The sequence below is a fragment of the Meriones unguiculatus genome, chromosome 9 (genome assembly GCF_030254825.1).
Source record: "Meriones unguiculatus strain TT.TT164.6M chromosome 9, Bangor_MerUng_6.1, whole genome shotgun sequence".
In the NCBI taxonomy this organism is placed as follows: Eukaryota; Metazoa; Chordata; class Mammalia; order Rodentia; family Muridae; genus Meriones; species Meriones unguiculatus.
Genome location: NC_083357.1, coordinates 47,458,072 through 47,485,046, shown reverse-complemented (window position 1 = coordinate 47,485,046; position 26,975 = coordinate 47,458,072). Strand labels below are relative to the sequence as shown.

Below are 26,975 nucleotides of genomic sequence, written 5' to 3'. Positions count from 1 at the left end.
TGAGAAAGGACTTCTCCAGGACCAACCCCAGGCACTTGTCATCCTGTGCTAGGACCTTTCATTTTGCTCAGGCTGTGCACATTGTCTTCTTTAGTTGTCCTTCCTTCTGCCAGGCCCAGTCTGTACTTCATCCTCTCAGAGTGCAGGCCTTTCTGGAGTCTATATTTAATTCCCAGCAAAGCACTGAACTTTTAAAGTAAGAATTTCTGTATGTTGGTGCCTCTATCAATAATTTTGTCACAGGGTCTGAAATCTCTGCATTTCTGTGGTGCTTTGTAGCCCATGGTGCTGAATAAAGACTCCTTACTGGCAGAGGGGTCTAGGGCCTGTTCATTTTGGGTTGGTTAAAGATACTCCTGCATAGGCCAGAGGGTGTGGTTGAATTTTCAGAAGTGGAGACCTTTTCTTCCTTCAGCTGAGCACAGGCAGGTAGTGGAGCCTGGTGTGGTCTCTCTCAAGCTGTTTGAGGGCTACTGTGGTTGTGCCTGACACACCTGGAAGAGGAACAACAGACTTGCCTCCGCCAGATTGGCCTGTGGGGCATTTTCCTGGTTGCTAATTGATGGAGGAAGGCACAGGCCACTGAGGGCAGCACCACCACTGAGCAGGTGGCTGTGGGTTGTGCTGCACAGCAGGTTTAGAGAGCCAAGGGAAGCAAGCCAGAAAGCATTGCTGCTCCTTCCTTCCCTGTTTCCCCTGGATGATGACTGTAACCGGTTAGCCAAATAAACCCTTTCCTCCGGTGAGTTACATTGGGCCATGCTCTTCATCACACTGGCAGAGAAACCAAACTGGAAAACTTTTTAGATGACTATTCAGAGTTGAAAATCTGCAAGCAAACTGCTCCAACTTGCACTTCCTTCCAGGTTGCTGTTTTCTATCACCACCCAAATTTAGAGAAATGAAACTAAAAAGTAGAAAGCAGAAACTAGAAACTTGCAGTGGCACATCCTGGAATGCAGGTCATAGCTCAAGAGCCACCAACGCCCAGTGGCCCAGTCCCTGAAACCTCTAGGCTGTCTGGTTCCACCCTCATGGGTCCTTGCTTCACAGGACTGGGAGTTCTGTACTTTAAAGTTAATAATGAAGACAGGCTGTTGGGGAGGGAGGGTAGCCTTTATTGTGGATGCTGGCAGCCTGGAAAGAAAGCTCCATGCTTTGGGGCAATTGGAGAATCTTGAGGACAAGATTGAAGAAGGAAGGTTGCAAATAGTTTCGTAGAAGCTTGAGTTATGTACATTCATGTTTCAAGGTCACCCATGCTGGCAAACTCCTTCAAATGGTTTTACTCTTATCTTTTTTTTAATGACTCTAAAGCTTTTTAATTTTTATTTTTGCTTTTTATATTAATTACAGTTTATTCACTTTGTACCCCAGCTGTAGCCCCTTCCCTCATTCCCTCCCAACCCCACTTTCCTTTCACCATCTCCTCCCAAGTCCCTTTCCAAGTCCAATGATAGGGTAGGGCCTCCTCCCCTTCCATCTGACACTATCCTATCAGGTCTCATCAGGACTGGTTGCATTGTCTTTCTATGTGGCCTGGTAAGGCTGGTCCCCCCTCAGGGGGAGGTGATCAAAGAGCCAGCCACTGAGTTTACATCAGAGACAGTCCCTGTTCAACTTACTAGGGAACCCACTTGTATATTGAACTGTCATAGGCTATATCTGTGCAGGGGTTCTAGGTTATCTCCATGCATGGTCCTTGGTTGGAGTATCAGTCTCAGAAAAGATCCCTGGGCCCAGATTTTTTGGTTTTGTTGCTCTCCTTGTAGAGCCCTTGTTCCCCCAAGATTTTTTTATCTCCCCTTTCTTTCATAAGATTCCCTGCACTCTGCCCAAAGTTTGGTTATGAGCCTCAGCCTCTGCTTTGATACACTGCTGGGTAGAGTCTTTCAGAGGCCCTCTGGTAGGCTCCTGTCCTGTTTCATGTTTTCTCCCTCTTCTGATGTCCATCCTGTTTGCCTTTCTGAGTGAGGATTGCTCATCGTACCCAGGGTCCTCCTTGCTTAGCTTCTTTAGGTGGACAGAGTTTAGTACGCTTATCCTCTATTATGTCTAATATCCACTTATAAGTGAGTATATACCATGTGTGTCATTCTGCTTCTGGAATACCTCACTTAGGATGATCTTTAATAGATCCCAGCAAAACAGAATGGTGGATCAATGGAATCAAATAGAAGACCAAGAAACAAACCCACACACGTACAGATACTTGATTTTTGACAAAGAAGCCAAAACCATTAAATGGAAAAAAAGACAGCATCTTCAACAAAGGGTGCTGGTCTAACTGTATGTCTACATGTAGAAAAATGAAAATAGATCCATACTTATCACCCTGCACAAAACTCAAGTCCAAGTGGATCAAAGACCTCAACATAAAACCAGAAACACTAAATCTATTAGAGGAGAAAGTGGGAAAGAGCCTTGAACTCATTGGCACAGGAGACAACTGCACAGGCTCTAAGATTAGCAATCAATAAATGGGACCTCATGAAACTGAAAAGCTCCTGTAAAACAAAGGACACTATTGTTAGAACAAAATGACAGCCTGCAGACTGGGAAAGGATCTTCACCAACCCTGTATCTGTAAGAGGGCTAATATCCAGCATATATAAAGAACTCAAGAAGTCAAACAGCAACAAATCAAGTAATCCAATTAAAAAATGGGGTACAGAGCTAAACAGAGAATTCTCTGCAGAGGAATATAGAATGGCAGAGAAACACTTAAAGAAATGCTCAACATCCTTAGCCATCAGAGAGATGCAAATCAAAACGACCCTGTGATTTCACCTTATACCCATCAGAATGGCTAAGATCAAAAACTGAAATTACAATAAGCGCTGGAGAGGATGTGGAGAAAGGGGAATCCTCCTCCATTGTTGGTGGGAATATAAACTTGTACAACCACTTTGGAAATCAATCTGGCGCTTTCTCAGACAATTAGGAATAGTGCTTCAAGATCCAGCCATAACACTCATAAGCATATATCCAAAACATGCTAAAGTATACAACAAGGACATCTGCTCAACCATGTTTGTAGCAACTTCATTCGTTATAGGAAGAACCTGGAAATGACCCAGATGCCCCTCAGTTGAGGAATGGATACAGAAATTGTGGTGCATTTACACAATGGAATACTACTCAGCTATTAAAAACAAGGAACTCATGAAATTTGCAGGTTTTCTCTTATCTTAAGGGCATGGAGATGCAGGATTTTGTCAGGTTCCTGGAATCTTCTTAGAAAAACATGAACTCTAAAAGATAAACGAAGTTCTCTCTGGGACAGGAAACAGAAATAGTAAGAGGAATGAAGCAATAAAACAAAATCTCATGATGCCAGGTTAATACAGTGTCCCCAACTCTGTCTCTCCAGTAGCAATCTGACCCAAAGGTTAAAGCAGGAAAAGACAGACACAACAGGAAAGCACTGACGCCAAACCTTTCAACCGTTCAGTCACCAGTGACTGCAGTGGTCACTGCCCAAGTGAAGTCACTAGTTCCAGCACAGCAGCTTCCATGCCAGACACTTAACCCAGGCAACATCCTGACTCACTTGGGAGAGATGTCTGCAGCAATCTGGGGGGGGGGGGGGACTAGTGGTCTAGTCCAGCTTGTGACCCTCCCTCCCAGCTAGTACATTACTGAGATATATTGTGTGTATGATTACCTTGCCTGTGTAAATGTCTGTGTGCCCCGTGTGCACTCGATGCCTGTATAGTTTAGAAGAAGAGTACATAGGATTTCCTCTGAATCTAGAGTTAGAGATGGTTATAGGTCACCATGTGGGTGCTAGGAACCTGGGGTTCTCTGCAGGACCAACCAGAGCTCTTGTCTGTCTGTCTGTATATATGTATGGATGTGTGTGTGTGCATGTGTGTACATGTGTTCATATGCCATGTGTGTAGAGATCCTGGAGCTGGAGTTAAAATTGTTTGTAAACATTCCCAACATGAATGCTAGGAACACAATATAGGTTCTCCAGAATAAAAGCAAGCACTCTATCTCTCTAGCTCCATCCTATATTTCAAAGTCAAGAGTCAGCCATATCTAGAAAATGTGAAAAGTGTTTTTTTTTTCCAGGCATAAAGGATGGCACAAATAAATGTACCACTCTCTAAAACACATAGCAACCACTAGCCATCTGGTCAACCACTTCCTTTAGTAATCCATTTGTGCAGTGCAGGGTGAGGAACAGGAGGGATGAGGTTCCATCCCATGTCCTAGGCTCAATATTAGCACACCCAAAATGGGCTGTCCTCAAAAAAACTATTTTTCTGATTTTTAAAAATTTAAATGTGGGCCTGAGAGATGACTCTTCAGGGAAGAGCAATGTCTGCTCTTGTGGAGAACACTGGTTGGATCCAGAGCCCACATGATGTCACACATCTGCAACTTTAGTTCCAAGGGATCCTGTGCCCTCTCCTGGCCTTTATATGCACTCGTGTGGTGCCCACATACATGTAGGCAAAAGACACTCATACCATACAACTGTTTTATAAAAATGTAATGTTACTGGGAGGTCACTTGAGCAAAATATAAGGTACAGAATAAAAAATAACCATGTGTTACCGTTATGACAAATTATATGTCATCATATACTTAAAAATAAATTCCATATTAATATTATATAAATAAGAGTTAACTAGTTTCTAAATAGATCTCTCTTACCTAAGAGTAGAAACTATAAAGTAGATTTAATATCACACAGAACAGATAGACTTTTGAAATACTTGGTATGTATGTGTATGGTGAGTACACATGTGTGCGCACTGCTGTGTGTGCAGAGGCCAGAGGAGGATGCCTGGTGTCCTGCTCTTACCAAACTTTGTTTGAATAACAAAGTGATAACATTGTGAACAAGTGACAAGCTCTTGTAAATCAGTAAGACTAATAATTCAATAGAAAAATTGGGCTTGGGCATTGCTGCTAGGGAAGAAATGCAAGCACCACTGTGTTATCCAATGAATTAAAAAAATGTGAAGTGTGACCCACTTGTGCCTGTATTGTCTGTCCTTTGACATCGTCATCTAACCATCTGCCCAAGTGGTTCCATGAACCATCAAGCAGGTATGAGGCCCTGTCTCATTTTCTCTAAAGCGTCCTCACTATCTGTGCCCATGGAGTGTTCCTAATAATTGCTTTTTCAAATTCTTTAACATTGGAATTTGGGTTGAAATTACATTAAGCCTATTAATGTATTAGGAGGAGGAGGTTGTATAGCATTGCCATTTTTGTACATCTAAGCCTTTGGTCCAGACATGAGACGCTCTGCTACATCTATTGGGATCTTCATCACACTCCTCCCTTGCTGACAGTCTTTTGCCTTGGTTTCGCAAATCTTCCTTTGGTCTGTTCTCCATCTGGACTGGTTTACTATCTCCAGATTGTGCTGAACACATACCCATGTGTGTGGCCAACCACTGAAGTATGGTAAAACTAACAGGGGCCACACCCTAAAGGAAATCTAACACTCCCTCCCCCAGAAACCTTCAACTGACAAGATCTCCTCAATTAGGGGTAGATGCTACTGAGTCCTGCTTCTCCACATTCTACCCCACCATGACAACTAGAAATTTAACTTGCTTGATGTTATGCAGGTGTTTTGCAGGTAACCACAGCTTCAAACACAGCTGCTTTGAGTTTATGATTATAGCATTCCGTCATGCCTACAAGACACTATTTCTACGAATTTTAGAATCATTCCATTCCCTCTTCCACAAGGTTCATTCTTTAAGATTTCGGGAGCTAGCAAGTCCATGAGACGCTTTCCTGTTCTTAATCTAGATGTTATTTAGAGGTGTCTGTGAGGTTACAGAAAAGATGGAAAAACGGACGTGTGCCCTCTGCCCAAAAGGCCATGACTGGAGTGTGATATACTTTACACCATCAGTGAATATAGCTGCCCATGAAAATTGTTTGGCAACTTACTTGTAAATTTAAAGCCACATCTGTGGGGCTAGAGAGATGGCTTAGTGGTTAAGAGCACTGGATGCTCTCCTGAGGACCCAGGTTCCATTCCCAGTCTGAGGTGCTAGCAAACTTGTGACGAACATCTGTGTATGACCCTTTGTTTTTTATGTGCTTTTATTCTTGGGCAAACAACTAAAAGAATTTCCCATTGTAAAGCAAGTGTATATTTAACATCTAAATGTTTATCACTTCAAGCCCAGTCTATTGGGTGCTTGCATGCTGGTAGCTCCATGATTTTAATTTGTGTGAGGGTTAGTTATTGTGGGTATCTTTTACCACTTCGAAGTATCCATTTGAATTTATGCTCCTCCCTTGTTTTTTGGTGATGCTGGGGATCAAATCCAATACCTGGAAATAATAAGGAAAGGTTTTATCACTGAGCGACAACCTCAACCCTTGTTGACCAATAATAATAATAATAATAATAATAATAATAATAATAATAATAGTAATAAGGTTTGTCTGTGTGTGAACACACGGTGCCACAGCTTGCGTGTGGAGGTCAGAAGACAGCTCTCTCAGGAGCTGGTGCTCTCCTTCCACCTTCTTGTTGGGTAGTCTCATTCCTGCTACCATGCTGCAGACACGGGCTTCTGACTGTGTCCTCTGCCTCTACAGGATCCCAGGACTACCGATGCGTGACGTGAGCCACAGCTCTCGCCTTCTACAGGGCTTTCAGGAATTGAGCTCATGTTGTCAGGCTTGCTCAGCAAATGCCTTTACTCGCTGAGGCTTTTCTCTGGCTCCTACCCTTTGTCCATGTCAAATTGAGTTGTCTTATTGAGTTGTAAGGTTTTCCTGCATTCTAGAGACAAGCCTCTGATGAGATTCACATTTTGTGTTTTTTCCTATTCTCTGGCTCACCTTTTTAAAATTGCATCTGTTTATGTCTGTAAGCATGTAGCACAGCATGCAGGTGAGGTCAGAGGATAACTTTCAGGAGTCAGTTCTCCCCTCCATGATGTGAGAGCCAGTGCTAGCCTCAGGTCAGCAGGGGGCAGCAAGTGATTTTTCTTGACAGGCCACCTTATTTGCCCACCTGTTCCCTCTCAGCATCTTTCAGAGAGCAACTTTCAATCCCAATAAAGTACAACATATTAGTATTAACATTTTAATTATGATTTTTTTTAAAGATGGGGTTTCTCTGTGTATTCTTGGCTGTCGTGGACTTGCTTTGTAGACCAGGCTGGCCTAGAACTCACAGTGATCTGCCTGTCCCTGCCTCCTGAGTGCTGGGATTACAGACATGCGCCACTGGGATCAACTTAATTGTGTTTCTAATTCTTATTTTTTTTAATTCCTATATAAGTGTCACAATTTTTTCCTCATATTTTTAATGCTTTTTGTCTTTGAGTTTTTCTGACGTGAACCTTCAATTGAAAGCAGGCAGATGGTTTAGGTTTCCCGTGACTCATAGAAACTTCCCCTTTCCAGAACAAGACAGCTGGTAGCTCTGTTAGTAAAGTTTTAGCAACATGAGTGTGAGGACCTAACCTCAATCCTCAGGACTCTGCATTGTCTGTAATCCTGTGCTAGGGAGCACAGACAGGAGGATCCTAGGAGCTTGCTGGCTAGCTACTTGAGCTGAATTTGTGAGCTCTCCAGGTTCAGGGAGAGCTAAAATAAGGTACCTAAAAATAAGGTAGAGGAGCTGGAGAGATGGCTCAGTGGTTTCAGCTGCTCTTTCAGAGGACCCAGGTTCAGTTCACAGCTCTCAGAGGTGAGTTCACAACCATTCATAACTCCAGTTCCTGGGATCCAAACCTTCTTCTGACCTGTGCTTGAACCAGCACACATGTGATGCACATACATAAATGCAGGCATAACACTCATAGTCATTAAGGAAAGTTAGTGAGTACTAGTGTTGTGCCCTGTCTCCCGGGAGCCTGGACACAGCCAGGCAGAAGTGTACACTTCTGGGCCAGGAAGGTCCCTCTGCCATCGGTCTCTGGGCAGAAAAGGATAAAGCTTGGGGTCCTGAGTTCCACTTCCCGCAGCTGGCCTCCTGAAGGGGAAGAGTGGAGCATGGAATGAGCTCTGTGCCACAGAAGGTTCAGCCGGGAACTCGGACGATCTCTGCAGTAAGAGCTCATTCAGTTCGACAGCTGCTTTGGTGGCAGACAGTGCGGAAGCCTGATCAGATTATAGCTGGAACATGGTTCCTGGGCTGAGCCAAGCTCAAAGACCTACAGAGATGGCAGCAGAGGCCCGAACTGACTGTGTCAAATAGAACGGCAGCGTCAGGAACAGCCACACCGCAGATGGGCACCGTGGCTAGCGGAGCAGTGCAGAAGATGGCGGCTGCGACGGTCTCGCCCATGAACAGCAGAGGCCCGAGGCTCCCGAGCAAAGGCCATGACAGTCCCTTGGTGACAGCTGGCAGTCAAGTCCTGGAGCCCAGCGGGGAGCCCAGCGGTGAATACTTGGGGGAGAAGGGAAGCTCTTCTTTCCCCAGTGTTGCCGCTCAGAATAAACAGCCAGTCTCAGATGATGGTCAGTGAAATAGTGCAAGTGCTTGGGGTATGTGTGCTTTATTGCAGTTGAAACAGGGACTTATAAACCTTGGGCAGGGGGGAAGTGATTTGGCGATGAATGCATCTCATTGGCTGGGGCTAGCATGCTGGCAATGGTTTATTTACATGGGGAAAGATAACAGGTGACAAGCTCATGCGACTGACCGCCTGTGCCCACCTTGGAGTTGTGTCACATGCTCCAGAGGCAGGCAAGGAAACAGGAAAAGAGCTTTGTTCCACACCTTTTGTTCTCAGGATGAGATTTTAAATCTCAAGTTTGAGATTTCTGGCTTCTGAACATACTCCATCTTGCTAACTTGGAATTCGCTCACTCAGACACACACAGAAGTAAACAAAGTAAATCTTTCATTTAAAAAGTCTATTGGTAATGAAAAGTTAGAGCAACGTCCTGAAGAGCTGGAGGAGGACTGTGAGAAACTACCTCAGCTAAGTACTATCTAGTTAAAACCGACTATCCCACACCCCAGGAAAACAGGCTTGGGATGCTTCTGTCTGAGGGAAAACACTCCCATCAGACAGGCTTTATCAAGTCCTTACTGTCATTTCACCAGAGCAAACACCAACTTGAGCAGCTCAGCAGCACCCTCTAGGTGCTTCCTTCTGCTCCCCTGCCCCAAAGCAGATGGCTGGTCCTCTTGCTGCCACAAAGGTGCAGGCAGCAAGCAGAGCCCAGGGCTCATGCTTCCCATGGAGGAAGATGCCTTCTGAATGTCTACTGTGGCTGCATGTCTTTCTGCACCAGTTGCTGGAATGTTGTTGCTGATCAGCATCTGCCTTGGAGCTGAGGTCATAACAGGCCTATCCAGGAAAGAAGGATGGCTCAGAGGGTTTCCTGCCAGGTCCACAGGTGTCTGGGCTTTCTTTGTGAAAGACCATCATTTGCAGATTAGTAAACAGGGTGGCAAATCTGAGATGTCATGTTTGACCAGGAGCACAGTAAGGTGTCAAGGAATGGAGAAACAATGCCTTACCATCTCTGTATAAAACCAGAAAGAAAAATACAAACAAGGGGTCCAGAAAAATGTGTATTTTCCAGTCGTGATTTCAATGTTGTTCAGTTTCTACACATTGAAGACCGGTCCCTTTATTTTATATTCTCCTCAGCAGCTTTAAACTACATGGTGGAGGGGGGCTGGTTAGATTGTGACACACTTCTCAAGCTTAGTTTATGCAAATGGTTTTCACTGGAGAACGGTTCTTATGGGACACCCATCAGGAACTCAGCTTCACAGCATGTCTGCCCTTGACAGGAAGAAGAACTACAGGAGCTCTTGTTTGACTTTCTAAACTTTCTCTGCACTCTCTTCTTCCTGGGAGAGCCTCCTTCCTAATGGCAGCATGCAAGTCCTACCTGAGCCAGGAGCCAGTTCAAGCCTGTTTTCTTCTGGGACAGGAAGAGACTTTCCTTCATTTACACATCCACAGTGTCATGGGTCTGTACTCCCACCTAGTGAGCATGAGCTCTCTGCTTCCTGGACCCAGATGTGGAACTCAGGATGTCAGACCTGATGGCAAGCACCTTTACCTGCTGACTCATCTCTTCAGCCCCCAGCTTGTTACTGTTCTTAAAATTTTCTTTCAGTTTTTTTTCCTTTTTTTATTATTATAACTTATTATAATTTATTCAATTTGTATCCCAGCTGTGGCCCCTTCCCTCATCTCCTCCCAACCCCACCCTCTCTCCCTCTCCCAAGTGGAGGTGATCAGAAAGCCTGTCACTGAGTTCATGCCAGAGAGAGGGACTCCTTTAATACGGAGCCCACTCAGAGACTGAGTCTCTGGGCTACATCTGAGCCTGGGTTCTAGGTCCTCTTCATGCATTGTACTTGGTTGGGGTACCATTCTCTTCAGGGCCCCAGGGCTCAGTTTTTATGGTTCTGTTGGTCTCCTTTTGGAGCTCCTGTCCCCTCCAGGCCTTTCTATCTCCCCCTTCTCTCATAAGATTCCCTGCACACTTAAAGTTTGACTGTGAGTCTCAGCCTCTTCCTGTATACCTCGATCAGTAAAGTCTTTCAGAGGCCCTCTGTGGTAGGCTCCTGTCCTGTTCCCTGCTGTTCCCTGATTTCTCCTGCTTCAGATGTCAATCACATTTGTCCTTCTGAATGAGAATTGAGCATCATCCCTAGGGTCTTCCTTCTCATTTAGCTTCTTTAGGAGTATAGATTTTAGTATGTTTATCCTATATTATGTGGCTAATATCCACTTATGAGTGAGTATATACCATGTGTGTCTTTCTGCTTCTGGGTTACTTCATTAAAGATGATCTTTTCTAGTTCCCATCATTTATTTATCTGCAAATTTCATGATTTCCTTATTTTTATTAGCTGACTGGTATTCCATTGTGTAAATGTACCACTTTTTACACTTGAATTGCTGAAAAACCTATAGGTAGTTTTTATCTTAGAATTTCACTTTTAGTACTCACTTTCACAAAGAACTCACTTTACTATTACAGTAGATATAAACACATAATCAAATAAAAGGGACTGAATTCCCTGCTGTCTCTAGTTTTTTTGTTTGTTTGTTTGAGACAGCATCTCACTGAGTAGACCAGGCTGCCCTGAAATTTATGAAGATACCTGAAAAGTTTCTCCCCCTTCTTTGTTTTAACTGTGTTGACAGTACTGGAAATAATTAACTCAATTAAAAAAAACCCGTTTAATTGTTTTGTCAAAGAAGAAGTGGGCTTCTCTGCAGTTTAAATGTTAATTTACACATCAATTTGCATAAGACACCTGAGACACCTCACAAAGGGGAAATGATTCAGAGAGAGAGAGAATGAAGTTTAAGAGTACCATAAGGTTGGGGCTGAGTGCAGAAAGGCCACTCTGGACACTGGCACATGGGAGGGGCTGAAGCAGGAAGGGACTTTGCCTAGACTTGAAAATTACTGACACTGGGGATGGGGAGGGCACTAGGGCACAATATCCTAGTATTTTCTTTACATTTTTACGCTTTTCAAAAACTTACAGCCAAGCATGCCTAAAATCAAACACTGGAGGAGTGAGGGGCAAAGTTCCAAGTCAGCCTGGGAATAAAATTTGAGACCAAACAAAAGGTGCTCAGGGGTCCCACATCTAGAGGAGGCGACTTTGAGCTGGCTGCTGCTGGGAAGGCTGCATGGAGGGACACTGGGGTAAAGGGGAGGACATTAGGTCCTATAGGGGCTAAGACAAAGGCAAGCCTGGGGGCAGAGAAGTCCCTTGCAACTCCCTCACTTCAGGTCTCCAGCCTGCTTTGCTGCTTTCCTCTCTGAAGACACTCACCAAACACTAGCCCTAGCGAAGGCATGTTCTGGACTTAGAAAGTCATTCTCCAAATTAATGCATATGTGTCTGTGTTATGTTTGAAGATCAGCAAAACTATGGGTAGCCAGGTTGAAGCTCGAAAATCTTAGACATTAGTTCTTTAGATGAGCCTCATCGCAGCAGAGGAACTGGAACTACTCAAGACATTTACTCAGCATTCATGTCTTCAGAGAACAGAGTCCCAAAGATAATGGCCAGGCTCACCCACACTGGATGTGGGTTAATACTTTTACACAGACTTAAACACATTTCTTTTACAAAATAAAGACTTTAGCCAGTGTAGAGACATGCACCTTGGGGGCAGGGAGAAATGGCAGGTGGCTCTCTACAAATGAAAAGATTCAGTGATTGTTTGAAATTCTGTATTTTCAGGTTATTTTGCCAAAAATATGCTCCAAAAACAAGAAGAGACCATTCAAAGTGGTAAGTTTCTAAAGTAGGTTTAAAGAAAGTTAATTGTTTAGGCAAAACATGGAATAATATAATTTCTTCTCAATTGTAATTTCTTCTGTGCACCTGTTTGTGTGGATACCATAGGCTACAGATGGTCGTGAGCCACCATGTGGATGCTTGGTTCGTCTGAAAGAGCAGCAAGTGCTCCTAACCACTGAGCCATCTCTAGCCATAGTCAGTATGTTTTTAGCTCATAGGAGGGTACCATTTGTGGTTGCTTCTTATCATTGTATGTTGCTGGGAATGATGGTAACATTATGTGTTATATACATATATACGTATATAAGTATATATTTGAGACAGGGTCTCTCTGTGTAGCCCTAGCTGTCCTGGAACTCACTCTGGTAGACTAGGCTGGCCTTGAACTCACAGATCCACCTGTTTCTGCCTCCCAAGTGCTGGGATTAAGCTTGTGCACCACAACCACCTGGCAATCTTTTGCTTTATATATTCTAACTTTTAAATGGTTGCCATTGTAGCTGGTTGCCATTGTAGCTGGTTGAAAAAGAGAGGAAGGAAGAGTTGTCCCCCATCAGGCTCTCCTGCACAGGTAATTTCATTTATAGATCTAATTTCTTCATGTAGAGTCTTTACTTAGAATTCTAAATGCCAGAGACTCACACTTTCCAGCTCGTTGGAGGAGTTGGCATTGTACAACATCCTGCATGTGTGTTCCCTCCCTAGATGAAGCAAAGCTTTTCTTAGGGTGGGATCTTGGGGAGAACCTTGCACTCAGCAAGTACTTAGATCATCCTGACTTTTTTTTCCTGTGTAAAGTAACTTTTTATTGGAACATTTTTATAAGGAAAATATACAATGTAATGCTCATTTTTCTAAAACAGAGTAAATATGACTATTTAAATTATGTTTGTGATTTTTATCTTCGGCACATATTTTTTCTTTTTTAATTATTTTTATTAATTAGAGTTTGTTCACTTTGTATTCCCCTGTAGCTCCCTCCCTTTTCCCCTCCCAATCCCACCCTCCCTCTTCCCCACCCATGTCCCTCTCCCAGTCCACTGATAAGGGAGGTCCTTCTCCCCTTCCCTCTGATCCTAGTCTATCAGGTCTCTCCAGGAGTGGCTGCACTGTCTTCTTCTGTGGTCTGGCAAGGCCACTCCCCCCCTCAGGGGGAGATGATCAAAGAGCAGGCCAATCAGTTCCTTTCAGAGACATTCCTGTCCCCATTACTATGAAACCCACTTGAACACTGACTACCATAGGCTACCTCTGTGCAGGGGTTCCAGGCCATCTCCATGAGGAGAGCAACAGATCCAAAAATCTGGGCACAGGGGTCTTAGGTTATCTCTATGCATAGTCCTTGGCTGGAGTATCAGTTTCAGAAAAGACCCCTGTGCCCAGATTTTTGGATCTGTTATTCTCCTTGTGGAGCTCCTGTCCTCTCCAGGTCTTACTATCTCCCACTTCTTTCATAAGACTCCCTGCACTCTGCCCAAAGTTTGGCTATGAGTCTCAGCATGTGCCTAGACACCCTGCAGTGTAGAGTCTTTCAGAGGCCCTCTGTGGTAGGCTCCTGTCCTGTTCCCTGTTTTCTCCCTCTTCTGATGTCCATCCTCTTTGCCTTTCTGAATGGGGATTGAACATCTTAGCCAGAGTCCTCCTTCTTGATTAGCTTTCTTAGGTTTTCTTAGATTTTTAGTATGTTTATCCTATATTATATGTCTAATATACACTTATGAGTGAGTATATACCCTGTGTGTCTTTCTGCTTCTGGGATACTTCACTCAGGATGATCTTTTCCAGTTCCCACCATTTAAGTGCAAATTTCATAATTTCCTTGTTTTTTTTTATCACTGAGTAACATTCCATTGTGTAGATGTACCACAATTTCTGTATCCATTATTCAACTGAGGTGCAGCTGGGCTGTTTCCAGCTTCTGGCTATTACAAATAAAGGTGCTACAAACATGGTTGAGCAGATGTCCTTGTTGTATACTTGAGTGTCTTTTGGATATATGTCTGGACGTGGTATAGCTGGATCTTGAGAAAGCGCTATTCCTAATTGTCTGAGAAAGCACCAGATTGATTTCCAAAGTAGTTGAATAAGTTTACATTCCCACCAGCAGTGGAGGAGGATTCCCCTTTCTCCACATTCTCTCCAGCGTTTATTGTCATTTCAGTTTTTCATCTTCGCCATTCTGATGGGTATAAGGTGAAATCTCAGGGTCGTTTTGATTTGCATTTCCCTGATGACTAAGGACGTTGAACATTTCTTTAAGTATTTCTCTGCCATTCAATATTCCTCTATTGAGAATTCTCTGTTTAGCTCTGTACCCCATTTTTAATTGGATTACTTGATTTGTTGCTGTTTGACTTCTTGAGTTCTTTATATATTCTGGATATTAGCCCTCTTACAGATACAGGGTTGGTGAAGATCCTTTCCCAGTCTATAAGCTGTCGTTTTGTTCTAATGATAGTGTCCTTTGCTGTACAGAAGATTTTCAGTTCCATGAGGTCCCATTTATTGATTGTTAATCTTAGAACCTATGCTGTTGGTGTTCTGTTCAGGAAGTTGTCTCCTGTGCCAATGAGTTCAAGGCTCTTCCCCACTTTTTATTCTAACAGGTTTAGTGTGTCTGGTTTTATAAAGAGGTCTTTGATCCACTTGGACTTCAATTTTGTGCAGAGTGATAAGTATGGATCTATTTGCATTTTTCTAAATGTAGACATACAGTTAGACCAGCACCATTTGTTGAAGATGCTGTCTTTTTTCCACTGTATGGTTTTGGCATCTTTGTAAAAAGATTAGGTGTCCATAAGTGTGTGGTTTTATTTCTGGGTCTTCTATTTGATTCCATTGATCCACCATTCTGTTTCTATGCCAGTACCAAGCAGTTTTTATTACTGTTGCTCTATAGTACAGCTTGAGATCAAGGATAAAGATACCTCCAGAAGATCTTTTATTGTAGTGGATTGTTTTAGTGATTCTGGGTTTCTTGTTATTACGTATGAGGTTGAGAATTTTTCTTTCAAGGTATGTAAAGAATTGTGTTGGTAATTTGATGGGAATTGCATTGAATCTGTAAATTGCTTTTGGTAAGATGGCCATTTTTACTATGTTAATCCTGTCAAGCCATGAGCATGGGAGATCTTTCCATCTTCTGATATCTTCTTCTAATTCTTTCTTCAGAGACTTGAAATTTTTTTTTTTCATAGAAGTCTTTGACTTGCTTGGTTAGGGTCACACCAAGGTACTTTATGTCCCTTGTGGCTATTGTGAAGGGTTTTCTTTCCCTCATTTCTTTCTCAGCCCTTTTGACTTTTGTATACAGGAGGGCTACTGATTTTTTTTGTTTGTTTTTGAGTTAATTTTGTATCCATCCACTTTGCTGAAGGTGTTTATCAGCTGTAGGAGTTCCCTGGTAGAATTTTTGGGGTCACTCAGGTATACTATCTTATCATCTGCAAATAGTGATACTTTGACTTCTTCCTTTCCAATTTGTATCCCCTTGATATCCTTTAATTGTGCTACTGTTCTAGCAAAAACTTCCAGAACTATGTTGAAGAGATATAGAGAGAGTGGGCAGCTTTGTCTTGTCCCTGATTTCAGTGGGATTGCTTTAAGTTTCTCTCCATTTAGTTTGATGTTGGCTATAGGCTTGCTGTATATTGTTTTTACTATGTTTAAGTATGTGCCTTGTATTCCTGATCTCTCCAATACTTTAAACATGAATGGATGTTGGATTTTATCAAATGCTTTTTCAGCATCTAAAGAGATAATCGTGTTTTTTTTTCTTTCAGTTCGTTAATATGGTGGATCACATTGATGGATTTCCATATATTGAACCACCCCTGCTTGCATATCTGGGATGAAGGCTACTTGGTCATAGTGGATGATATCTTTGATGTGTTCTTGTATTTGATTTGCAACTATTTTGCTGTATTTTTGCATCAATGGTCATAAGGGAGATTGGCCTGAAATTCTCTTTATTTGTTGGGTCTTTGTGAAGTTTAGGTACCAAGGTGACTGTGGCTTCATAGAATAAGTTTGGTAGTGTTCCTTCTGTTTCTATTTTGTGGAATAGTTTGAAGAGAACTGGAGTTAGCTTTTCTTTAAAGGTCTGGTAGAATTCTGTGCTGAAACCATATGGCCCTGGGCTTTTTGTGGATGGGAGACTTTTGATGACAGCTTCTATGTCTTTAGGGAATAAAGGACTATTTAATTGATTTACCTGGTCCTGATTCAGCTTTGCTAAGTCGCATCGATCAAGAAAATTGTCCATTTCATTTAGATTTTTCAAATTTTGTGGCATATATACTTTTCAAGTAAGTCCTAATGATTGTTTGGATTTCCTCAGAGTCTGCTGTTATGTCCCCCTTTTCATTTCTGATTTTGTTAATTTGGATAGTGTCTCTCTGTCTTTTAGTTAGTTTGACTAAGGGTTTGTCTATCTTGTTGATTTTCTCAAAAAACCAGCTCTTGGTTTCATTGATTCTTTGAATTGTTTTATTTGTTTCTAATTGATTTCATCCCTGAATTTGATTATTTCCAGCAGTCTACTCCTTTTTGGTGTGTCTGCTTCCTTTTTTTTTTTTTTTCCCTAGGGCTTTTAGGTGAGCCATTAAGTTACTTGAATGAAATGTTTCAAATTTCTTCTTGAAGGCACTTAGTGATATAAACTTTCCTCTTAGCACTGCTTTCATTGTGTTCCATAAATTTGGGTATGTCGTGTCTTCATTTTCATTGAATTCTAGGAAGACTTTAATTTCTTTCTTTATTTCTTCCCTGACCCAGCTGTCATTTAGTAATGAGTAGTTCAGTTTCCATGTATGTGTAGGCTTCTTGCTATTTCTGTTGTTGTTGAGATCCAGCTTTAGTCCATGGTGATCAGATACGATACAAGGGATTATTTCAATCTTCTTGTATCTGTTGAGGCTTGCTGTGTGACCAACCATATGGTCTATTTTGGAGAAGGTTCCATGAGGTGCTGAGAAGAAGGTAAATTCTTTTGTGTTTGGGTGTAAGGTTCTGTAGATGTCTGTTAGGTCCATTTGATTCATGACCTCTGTTAAAGATATTGTTTCTTTGTTTAGTTCCTGTTTTGTTGACCTTTTCTTTGTTAAGAGTGGGGTGTTGAAGTCTCCCACTATTAATGTGTGGGGAACTATGTGTGCTTTAAGTTTTATTAACGTTTCTTTTAGAAATGTGGGTGCCTTTGTATTTGGGGCATAGATGTTCAGGATTGTGATGTCTTCCTGGTGTAATTTTCTCTTCGTGAGTATGAAATGTCCTTCCCCATCTCTTTTTATTAATTTTCGTTGAAAGTCTATTTTAGCAGATATTAGAATGGCTACTCCTGCTTGTTTCTTAGGTCCTTTTACTTGCAAAACTGTCTTCTAGCTCTTTACCCTCAGGTAATGTCTATCTTTGTGACTTAAGTGTGTTTCTTATATGCAACAGATTTTGGGGTCTTGCTTATACATCCATTCTGTTAGTCTGTGTCTTTTTATTGGAGAATTGAGTCCATTGATGTTGAGAGAGATTAATGAACAGTGGCTGTTAGATTCTTTGATTTTGATGTTGCTACTTTTTGTTTTGCTGTAGTGAGGTTAATTATTTCCTGTGTTTTCTTGAAAGTAGTTTTCTTGGGTTGTATTTTTTCCTTCTAGTATCCTCTGTAACACTGGATTTTTGGGTAGGTACTGTTTAAATTTGTTTTTGTCTTTGAATATCTTGTTTTCTCCATCTATGAAGACTGAGAGTTTTGCTGGGTATAGTAGCCTGGGCTGACATCTGTGTTCTCTTAGGGCCTGCATGATATCCGTCCAGGCCCTTCTGGTTTTCATAGTCTAGGGTGAGAAGTCAGGTATGAGTCTGATGGGTTTGCCATTATATGTTATTTGGCCTTTTTCCCTTGCAGCTTTTTTCTTTGTTCTGTATACTTACTGTTTTGATTATTATGTGGCGGGAGGATTTTCTTTTCTGATCTAATTTATTGGGTGTTCTGTAGGCCTCTTGTATTCTTATAGGCTTCTCCTTTAAGTTGGGGAAATTTTCTTCTATGATTTTGTTGAAAATATTTTCTGGTCCTTGGAGGAGGGAATCTTCTTTTTCCTCTATTTGTATTATTCTTAGGTTTTGTCTTTTCATGTTTTCTTGGATTTCTTGGACTGTCTGTGTCAGGAATTTTTTTAGATTTAACATTTTCTTTGATGGATACATTGATTTCTTTCATTGTATCATCCACACCTGAGATTCTTTCTTCCATCTCTTGTAGTCTATTGGTTATGCTTACCTCTGTAGTTCCTGTTTTCTTCCCTAAGTTCTTTCTCTCCACAATTTCCTCCCTTTGTGTTTTCTTTAATTTTCCAATTCTATCTTCAGATCTTGAGCCATTTTGTTGATTTCCTTCACCTGTCTGACTATATTTTCCTGTTTTTTCTTCAATTCCTTCTGTTTGTTTGAACAATCCTCTGTTTCTTTTATTTCTTTCAGTGATTTTGTTAGGCCCAGCAAGAGTCTAACTATAAGAAGGTATGAAGAGAACTCAGGAAACTAATCATCCATCGATGCAAAATTGCAAGAGGTTTGTTTATTTTGACCATTGTGCAATGGGGTCACTCCTGCTGGTCAGCAAGGAGTGGCACCGGGAGACAAAGACCTTAGGTTTTTAAAAGACACAAGGTGGGAATCTCCTGGGGTTGCTATCTTGGCGATTCGGGAATGGGTGAGGTGTTTAGTTTTTAAAGTAATTGGTTAGTTCTGGTCACCCTTAGGTCCAGTCAGCCCTGCCGTAAATATCTGATCTTCAAGTCAGTTTGGAATTTCCTGCCATATGAGATATAGCTACAGTTAAAGGTGGGAGAGTGATTAACTCATCCCGTGTCTGTTCTGAGGAGAGGGGGTTTCAGGCTTTGGATCAAAGGTCAGGAGCTATGCAGGAGAAGGATTGGGGTCATTTGGCCCGGTTTCCAAACAAAGCTCATCTCACAGGCGTAACCGGTGATTTATTCTCCATTTAGTAGGGATCTCTGCTTGTTCTCTTCCTTATCTCTGCCCTCACAGATGGCTGATGTCAGGAACTTTTACATTTCTTGGCTCTCTGGAGAAGCACTAAGAGGCTTTAATTAGCATGGGCCTAAAACTTGAAAATATAAGTTATAAGGCAATTAAAAAAAACATAGTTTACAAGGTTAGTCTGATTCTTTCAATTTAAGTATTTCCTCTCTAAAGGCCCCAAACTGTTTGGCTGCAACTTCCTGTATTTCTTTATGGATGGTCATAGTCTGTTTGTCTTTATCTTCCTCCATTTCTTTATGGATGGCCATAATCTGTTTGATTTTTATCTTCCTCTAGTTCTTTACATTTTATTTGTTTCCTCTATTATCCTCTTCATAAGCATAGATGTAAAGTCATCTTCTTGAATTTAATTTATGCTAGGGTGTCCAGCACTGCTTGCCCCTGGATAACTGGAATCTGGAGATGCCATATTGCTCTGTCTTTTGTTGGTTGAGCTTTTATGCTGGCCTCTACCCATTGGCTATCTTAGGCGTTGTTTCTTATTCTTCCTGGAATCCTTTGGCGGGGAGAATCCCCTTGGCAAGAAGATGATTTTTCCTGAAGGAGGCCTCCTCAGCTTGTTGGGTATGGTCACTGAATGCTTGGTGTTTTTCAGGAATTGCCACAGCTCACCTTAGGCGTAGAGACCTGAGTGGTAACTGTGGTCTTTGTTAGTCAAGGGGGCTCTCCTCTCACCCAGAGAAGTCCTGGAGACAGCTGCCCTGCTTCTGGGTTTCTTGCTGTAAATTTAGTGAACTGCTGCAGTAACCTGGGTGTCCCGTGGTTTGCTCAGTTTAGTTAGGGATGACTGGTTGCCCCTTGGAGCAGTATCTGGGGGTTGATCCCAGGGATCCCAGGCTTCTGTAGGTCTGAGGTTGGAGCTCTGTGCCCCAGTACCCAAGCAGTAATCAGTGGCAGGTAAGCACCATTCTCATGCGTGCAGCAGGAGGCTAGAGTCTGGAGCCTGTGGATAACCAGAAACTTTTCTGGAGCTAGGTGTCCTGAGGTAGGGCCAGATGTTTCCCCCACCGTGGGGTTTCCTCCCAATGGGGAGACCCAGTCTGTGGTGTTTGGGTTGGTGCTTAGAGTATGCAGGCGCTGGCGGGTGGTGGCTCTAAGCTGGTGACTGGGCAGGAACCTGAGGCCTTTTCTGGGGAACTTTTCTATGTGTGCTGCTGCTGGTGGTGGTAGTGGGGTCATCTGAGTGCTCTAAGCTAAGACCTGCTGTTTCCCTCTCTGTGGGATTTTCTCCCGGCAGAGAAACCCAGTCTCAGGGGCCCTGGGATGCACAGTTCTGTCTGTGACTGAGAGTCAGGCACATAACAGGCCTCTATGCTCCCGGCTGGAGCCCCACTCAGGGCTGGTGGCATGTGCCCGCTGGTCTGCAGGACCTTTTCCAGGGATAGACTGTGTGACCTGAGGTCAGTCCCATTTGCTCCCTTCCCTGTGGGGTTTTCTCATAACTGGGACTCTCAGTCTCTGGTATTTTGGCGCCCACAGTTCAGCCCGGGAAGTTGATCAGGACACACAGGCTTGTGTTTCTAGTCTGGCTACCGAGTGCCTGGGCAATCGGGGATCTCTTCCAGGTTCTGGCTGGGTGGCCTGAGAGTGGACCCGACTGATTCCCACGCTGTGGAGTTTCCTCTCACCTGGGAAACATGATCATTGGTGTTTTAGGGCCCAGAGTTCAGTCTCTTGGTCACTATACCGGCATTGCTGTCCAGCTCCTCAGACACAGTATTCTCCTGGCGCCGCCATCTTGGATTTACCCCCATCCTGACTTTTTAGAAGCATGCAGAGAGTAGCAAAGAGCTAGAAGCTCAAGTCTGATGTCATTCCCTCAGCTTCTATCAAGCATTTCACTTTGCACCATGCTAGTGAAAACATCTGCCCTTACAGGACACCTGGTCCTAAACAGCCTGAGAGTACAGACAAGCATTCATTCATAACAATTTATAACATTCATTCCCAGCTCTATGTTCCTCACCTGACCTAAGTTCTAACTTACAATGTTCTGGTTTAGTAGATATAAAAGGAGAAAGAATTTGGAGAAATTGAAACCGTATTTCAATCATTTCTATAACCAAAATTAGCACAAAACAACAATCTTTCCCTCTTATTGTTTATTCAAGAGTTGTTTTTTCTGGCCACAAACAGCATACTCCATAGGTCTCAGCGAATTTGAGGGTGCCATTTGGATCCAGGAGTTTATTAAGACTACCTTTAAAAGAAATTTTATCTAATGCATCTTTTTTGTCATTTGAGTAAAAAAAAAGTTTGCCTAACAGATCTTTTTTGTTATTTGATTAATGCTTTTAATTATAAGGCTAGAGAGATGGCTCAGAGGTTAAGAGCACTGGCTGTTTCTCCAAAGGTCCCGAGTTTTATAGTGAGATCTGGTGCCCTCTTCTGTCGTGCAGGCATACATGCAGGCAAAACACTGAATTGATTAATTAATTAATCTTTAAAAATACTTTTAATTATGTAGCAAAACATTTAATGTAGTACTCTAGGCAAACATGAAAAGTCAATGCAATCTTGGTTTTCTCCTGTAGCCAACAAAGATGAATTCAGTAGATACAAAAGACACATGACGGAAAAACCCCTCAGCCATACAGGTGTGCTCTCAGTGATGGCTGTACAATCATGATGGTCTTTAAATGTTTATCAACACGTTGACCCATATTCAGTAACAGTAGTGTCATGCTTTGATCTTTATTCTTCTGGGATTTTGGTAGCTAATAAGAGCATAAGCCTTTATTACACCTATGGCTTCTATTAAACTCCATATCATATCAAAGTTGTTTGACTGGAAGGGCCCCTTTCTTCTCAGTCTGAGAAGACATGTTAGAAAGGCGGGTCTGTTTGCCTGAGGCCTGAACCCAGTGGTATGCAACCACTCAGGGTGACATGCAGCTCCTGTTCTATAAGGGTAATGTCCTTCCAACACAGTGTGATCAAAACGAGGGGCTGTCATCTGAAGCATTTGAAGCTGAATGTTACAAAGTCACACCGATTCATACAGTTACTACAAGTAGAGAAATGTTTTAATTTTTTGTACCAATTACTGTTTGAGCTATAGAAAAATGATATCACTTCATTAACAGGTATTGAATCAGCTAAATGTAAACAAATACTAGAAAACAAAACATTCCCATGCTTTTCCCTCCCTTCTTTAACCTATTCTTTAAGAACACTCATTATGGGTTGGAGAGACAGCTCAGTGGGGAAGTACACATTTTTTTCTTGCAGAGGACCTGAGTTTGGTTCCCCGTACCCACGTCTGGCAGCTCACAATTACCTGGACCTAAAGCTCCTGGAGATCTGACACTCTTATGGACTCTGAGGACACCCAATCCACACACACACACACACACACACACACACAAATAAATCTGTTTTCAAACATTGCACTGTGAACCTGCCACAGCACACATGTGCAGGGCAGAGGATAAGTCATAGGAGTCATGTCTCCTTCCACCACGTGGGCTCTGGGATGGACTTAAGTTGTCAGGTGGGAGCCATCACCCTACCTGCTGAGCCACCTTCCCAGGCCATGGACTAGTTTATATCACTTCAGTAGCAGAAGTTTCTGTCTGAATGAGCTCCTAGGGGAGAAAAAGGCCCGCTTACCTTGTGCAAGTGTGTGGCTCTGTGCCCTCCTGTATTCTGCAAAAGGAGCTAAAACCTTCATAGTCTCTTGTTAGGGGAATCTGAGCACTTCATATTGTAAGAGACAAAGCAAAATCAGGACTTTAAGGTTTTCTATATGGCAAAACCAAAACATAAATTACTAGCAAACATTTCCAAGAGCCCATTTGTTACGTAATTTTATTTACTTATTTTCTCAAGATCAGGAACTCTGAAATTTGTGGGTACCTTATAATCACCTGGGGGCTCCCTGAAACACAGCTGTTCCCTCCCCAGAAGTTCCAGCTGCACAGAGATACTGAGCTGGTGCTTCCACGGAGTCCCTGCTGGGGGTGTGCATTGAGCTGCCTCCTCTGCTGGTGACACCTACATTTTGGGGGTTATTTTCTGTTTCTCCCCATGTGACTTATTCAACTGCTTCTCCCTCTAGAGTATGACGAGGTTGAGACATTGCTGTTTAACAGTGGATTGTGTGAAGACACATTAATGAAATTCCAAGAAGGTAGGTGACTCATTAAATAATGAACAGGGTGGGTTTGAGACAGTTATTATTCATATCAAAATGATGGACATACTTCTAAAAGACAGTTTTATCAAATGAAGAAAGTTCATTACAAAAACAGTGTGACACAGGAGAAAAACATGCAAAAAAAAGTAGTTGTATACATACAGACAGACATGGATGATGCATAGACAGACAGGCAGCCCAGTCTATAGAAAATGCAGTTCTTTGTAGGTGATTCGATTACAGAACTTTGTTTTCCAGGTAGACCCACAAGTACTTTTGTGTGTAGAAACACTATTGACAAGGCAGAAACAACCGAAGGTTTTGACTGTAAAACTGCAGAGTATTTTGACCCATGCATAGACAGGCACAGGCTGGAGCTCAGGCTTCCTGCAGCTTCTCTGCCTCCAGGCAGCAAGGTGGTGCCAGCAGTGACCCATCCTGCAGCTTGCCTCGATTTTCTCTGCGCTCCGTTGGTGGCTGCGGTGCCCGGCAAGTGCTCCGAGCCCCAGCTTGAAAAATCAGCTTTAAAAAATCTACTTGGCACGTTGCTTTAGGTAAGAAATTTCTAAAAATTCAGCACAGCGGCGGAGCTCTCTTAAATAAAATTTTAAAACTCCTGCGGGATTTTAAATCTCCCGCAATACCTACGACGCCATTTTGGTTTTGGGGGGAAATGGGCGAAACCATAGCTTCACAGTAGACTTTCACATGGCGTCGCTGCCATTCTGAGTTCAGGCAACAGGGTTCGGCCTTGCCATGCGCTCCCGCCTCCCCCACCAAGCCACTTTCGTTCCGTTCCTAGGTCTGTGCATTCTTCTAAGAGGCTGCTTCCAAGCTTTAAAAAATATTTTCTTGCTGATTTTTGTACACTCTACTCTTATATTTTCAATGCTTTAAATTCCTTATCTAATATTTTATATAATCTTCTCATTGGGAGATGCCAATTTCTTTCCTAAGGTTTGTCCTCACAGCTCATCTCTTGAAGCAGTGTGTACTATAATTCTAAAATTCCTCATGAAAAAAACAAACCAAAAATAATCAAGAAAAATAAGAAAAAAAAAAAAGAATAACCAAGAAATATTTTTGTTGTAGTTTGTGTGTGTGTGTGTGTTTTAATGGTAGTATGCAGGCAGGAATAAGGAGACCTATTCTTAACAAACAAACAAACAAACAAACAGTGATGCATTTAGCTGGGTGCTGTGGTGCACACCTATAATCCCAGCTGTTGAAACAGTGAGGCATGAAGATTGTCAGCCTAAGCTACACAGCGAACCTTGTCTGAAAACAAAAGAAATGTGCATTTATTATAGTCCCCCTCAGTACTAAACACTCCATGTGCTGCACCTCTGGATATGGGTGAGGGCCAGATTCTCACAGGATTGGTGTGAGTCGCTGCAATGAGGACCTGCAGCTGGCTTGTCCTACTGGCTGAATTCATGAAGCCATTCCACTCTAGTGACATTCAGCCCAGTATTTCAAGCTGGGTGTGGGTATGCAGACACTCTGACAACCATGGATTTAAAAGTTCCATTATGAGGCTTCTAACCCTTCTAAAATGACCCTGACCAGGTCTATATTGCGCTACAGCGTTTTTTACTGCAGACGTGCCAGTCCGTCAAATGACTGGACAGCAGGTTTTCCCTGTGGAGAAGAGATTTTGTCTGTGTTGCCTCAACACACACAGCCTCTCTCATTTTGATTTGCTGTTACTCATTCTTATTTGAATTCTGCAATATTCCATTTCAGTCAGCAGAAAAAGTGTAAGTCACTTGAGAATGTCTGTGAATGAGAATAGCTTTCAAAGAAAAACCAGCCTTCAAAAACTTGTATTTCCTATGATCCTTACATGTGTCACTTAGTAAGAAAGTTACATGTCTGGAACATGTCACACAGCATATGGGGTGGGACACCTCAAGACCCTAATCGGGGCTGCATGAGAACCAGTGGGAAAGGCTAGCCTCTACGCAGTGCCATTCTACTCTAGCTGGCTGCAGGCATGCGGTCATTCTGACTATGAATTTAAAAGTGCAATTGTGAGGCATCTAAACCTAACCAAAATGACCTTGCTAGACTTCTACAATAAATCATTTCAGTTCCTAAATCATACCCAAAGCTGTGATGAAAAAATATCCTTAGAGCCAGAGATGTGCTCATGAAAGAGTTGTCACTGAGACCAGCCACATGCTCTAGTCTCTGAATGAATACTGTGCAACCTTGTTCTACCATAAAGATGTGCACAAATCCACGTTCCATCCTGAGTGGGAAAAGGCAGCAAAGACGTAGAAGGAGCAGTTTCTGCTCAGACCACTCTGTCTTCTCAGTTCAGGCACAATTACTATGGAGTGTCTATTTGAATTGGTCCAGACTAGAGACAGTACATTATTTCTAATCAAATTACTGCATAAACTGAAGCCACTTTATTTCCTTTAAAGTAATAAGGAGTAAAGCCTATGAACATGAAGAAAGGCAGAGGCACCTGAAGCAGCAGCTTGAGGTACTTGGAGACTTAAAACAAATCTTGTGCTCACTTCAAGAAAATGTAGACCAGGACCACTTGAGTTCTACTTCAAGATCCTTGGAGGACAACCAGTTCAAGTGCCAGGAGTCTGCTGAGATGCAAACAGGCTCAGCAGACAGCCTGTGACACACGCTTAGGTCCCCAGTTCTCTCTGACCTGCTACTGCTCATCGATGCTTCATACCTGATGGAGTGCTTCCTGTCTCCTCTCTTGTCATCTCACTTGTCCTGCTTTTTCCTGCCAGTAAAAATGGTTCCTTTGGTCAACTGCATCAGGCTCCCCATCTTTCTCAAGCAGCGAGGAAGACTTCCCACCTTCCCTACCCACCCCAGTCAAGTGCAGCAACACCAGAGCCTTTGCATGGCCTTCTGGGGAATCTTAGAACCTTCTCCTGCCTCTGCTGCTCCTCTGATAGGTTTCACAAAGGCCTCCTCTCAGGATGAATAACTCCATCAGAATAGAGCAGAAACACATTCCTATGGCTTGTTCACTGTTAGCCTGGCTTTCTGCTCACTACCACATTTCTAACTCTTAGCACATCAATATATTCTTGTAAAATACACTGAAAAGAGCAGGCCATTTACTTAATGCAGCCCCAGCAGTGCTGGGCTGTAGCAATGTAGAATGCAGTGTCCTGCTTTCCCGATTTTGTGATCCCCATCAGAGTCATTTTAGAGGTGTCTTTTTGCCATAGTCCTTACAAAGGCATGTGTCATCTTGAAGACAAACACCAGCACTTAAAACTCAGCTCTTTGAATAAGAGCATTATTGGGAATATGGAATGCAGACAAATTAAGACTTTTTTCACCTGACAATATGCAATTCAGACCTGTGTGCCCATGTTCCCTTGAAAGGGTTTGACTAACTTTGTAACCTGTATGTCTTCTAAAGCCTATAGTTTTGAGTTTTAGGACCAGGTTAAGCTAAAGCCTCTTAGTGCTTTTTCAGAGAACAGAGAAATGTGACCCTATCTGTGAGGACAGATATAAAAAAAGTAAGCAAACAATGACCTT

At 42.6% G+C, this 26,975-nt stretch overlaps 1 protein-coding gene across 1 annotated transcript; it reads left to right on the top strand.

The window, feature by feature from the left end:
• Positions 1-5,820: 5,820 nt before the first annotated feature.
• LOC110566629 (PHD finger protein 11-like) lies at positions 5,821-26,088 on the top strand. The gene is made up of 5 exons (XM_060390624.1): positions 5,821-5,930; positions 8,201-8,463; positions 12,185-12,235; positions 21,841-21,903; positions 25,877-26,088. Exons 1-5 carry the CDS (start codon positions 5,821-5,823, stop codon positions 26,086-26,088), a joined length of 699 nt encoding a protein of 232 aa, XP_060246607.1.
• Positions 26,089-26,975: the final 887 nt, after the last annotated feature.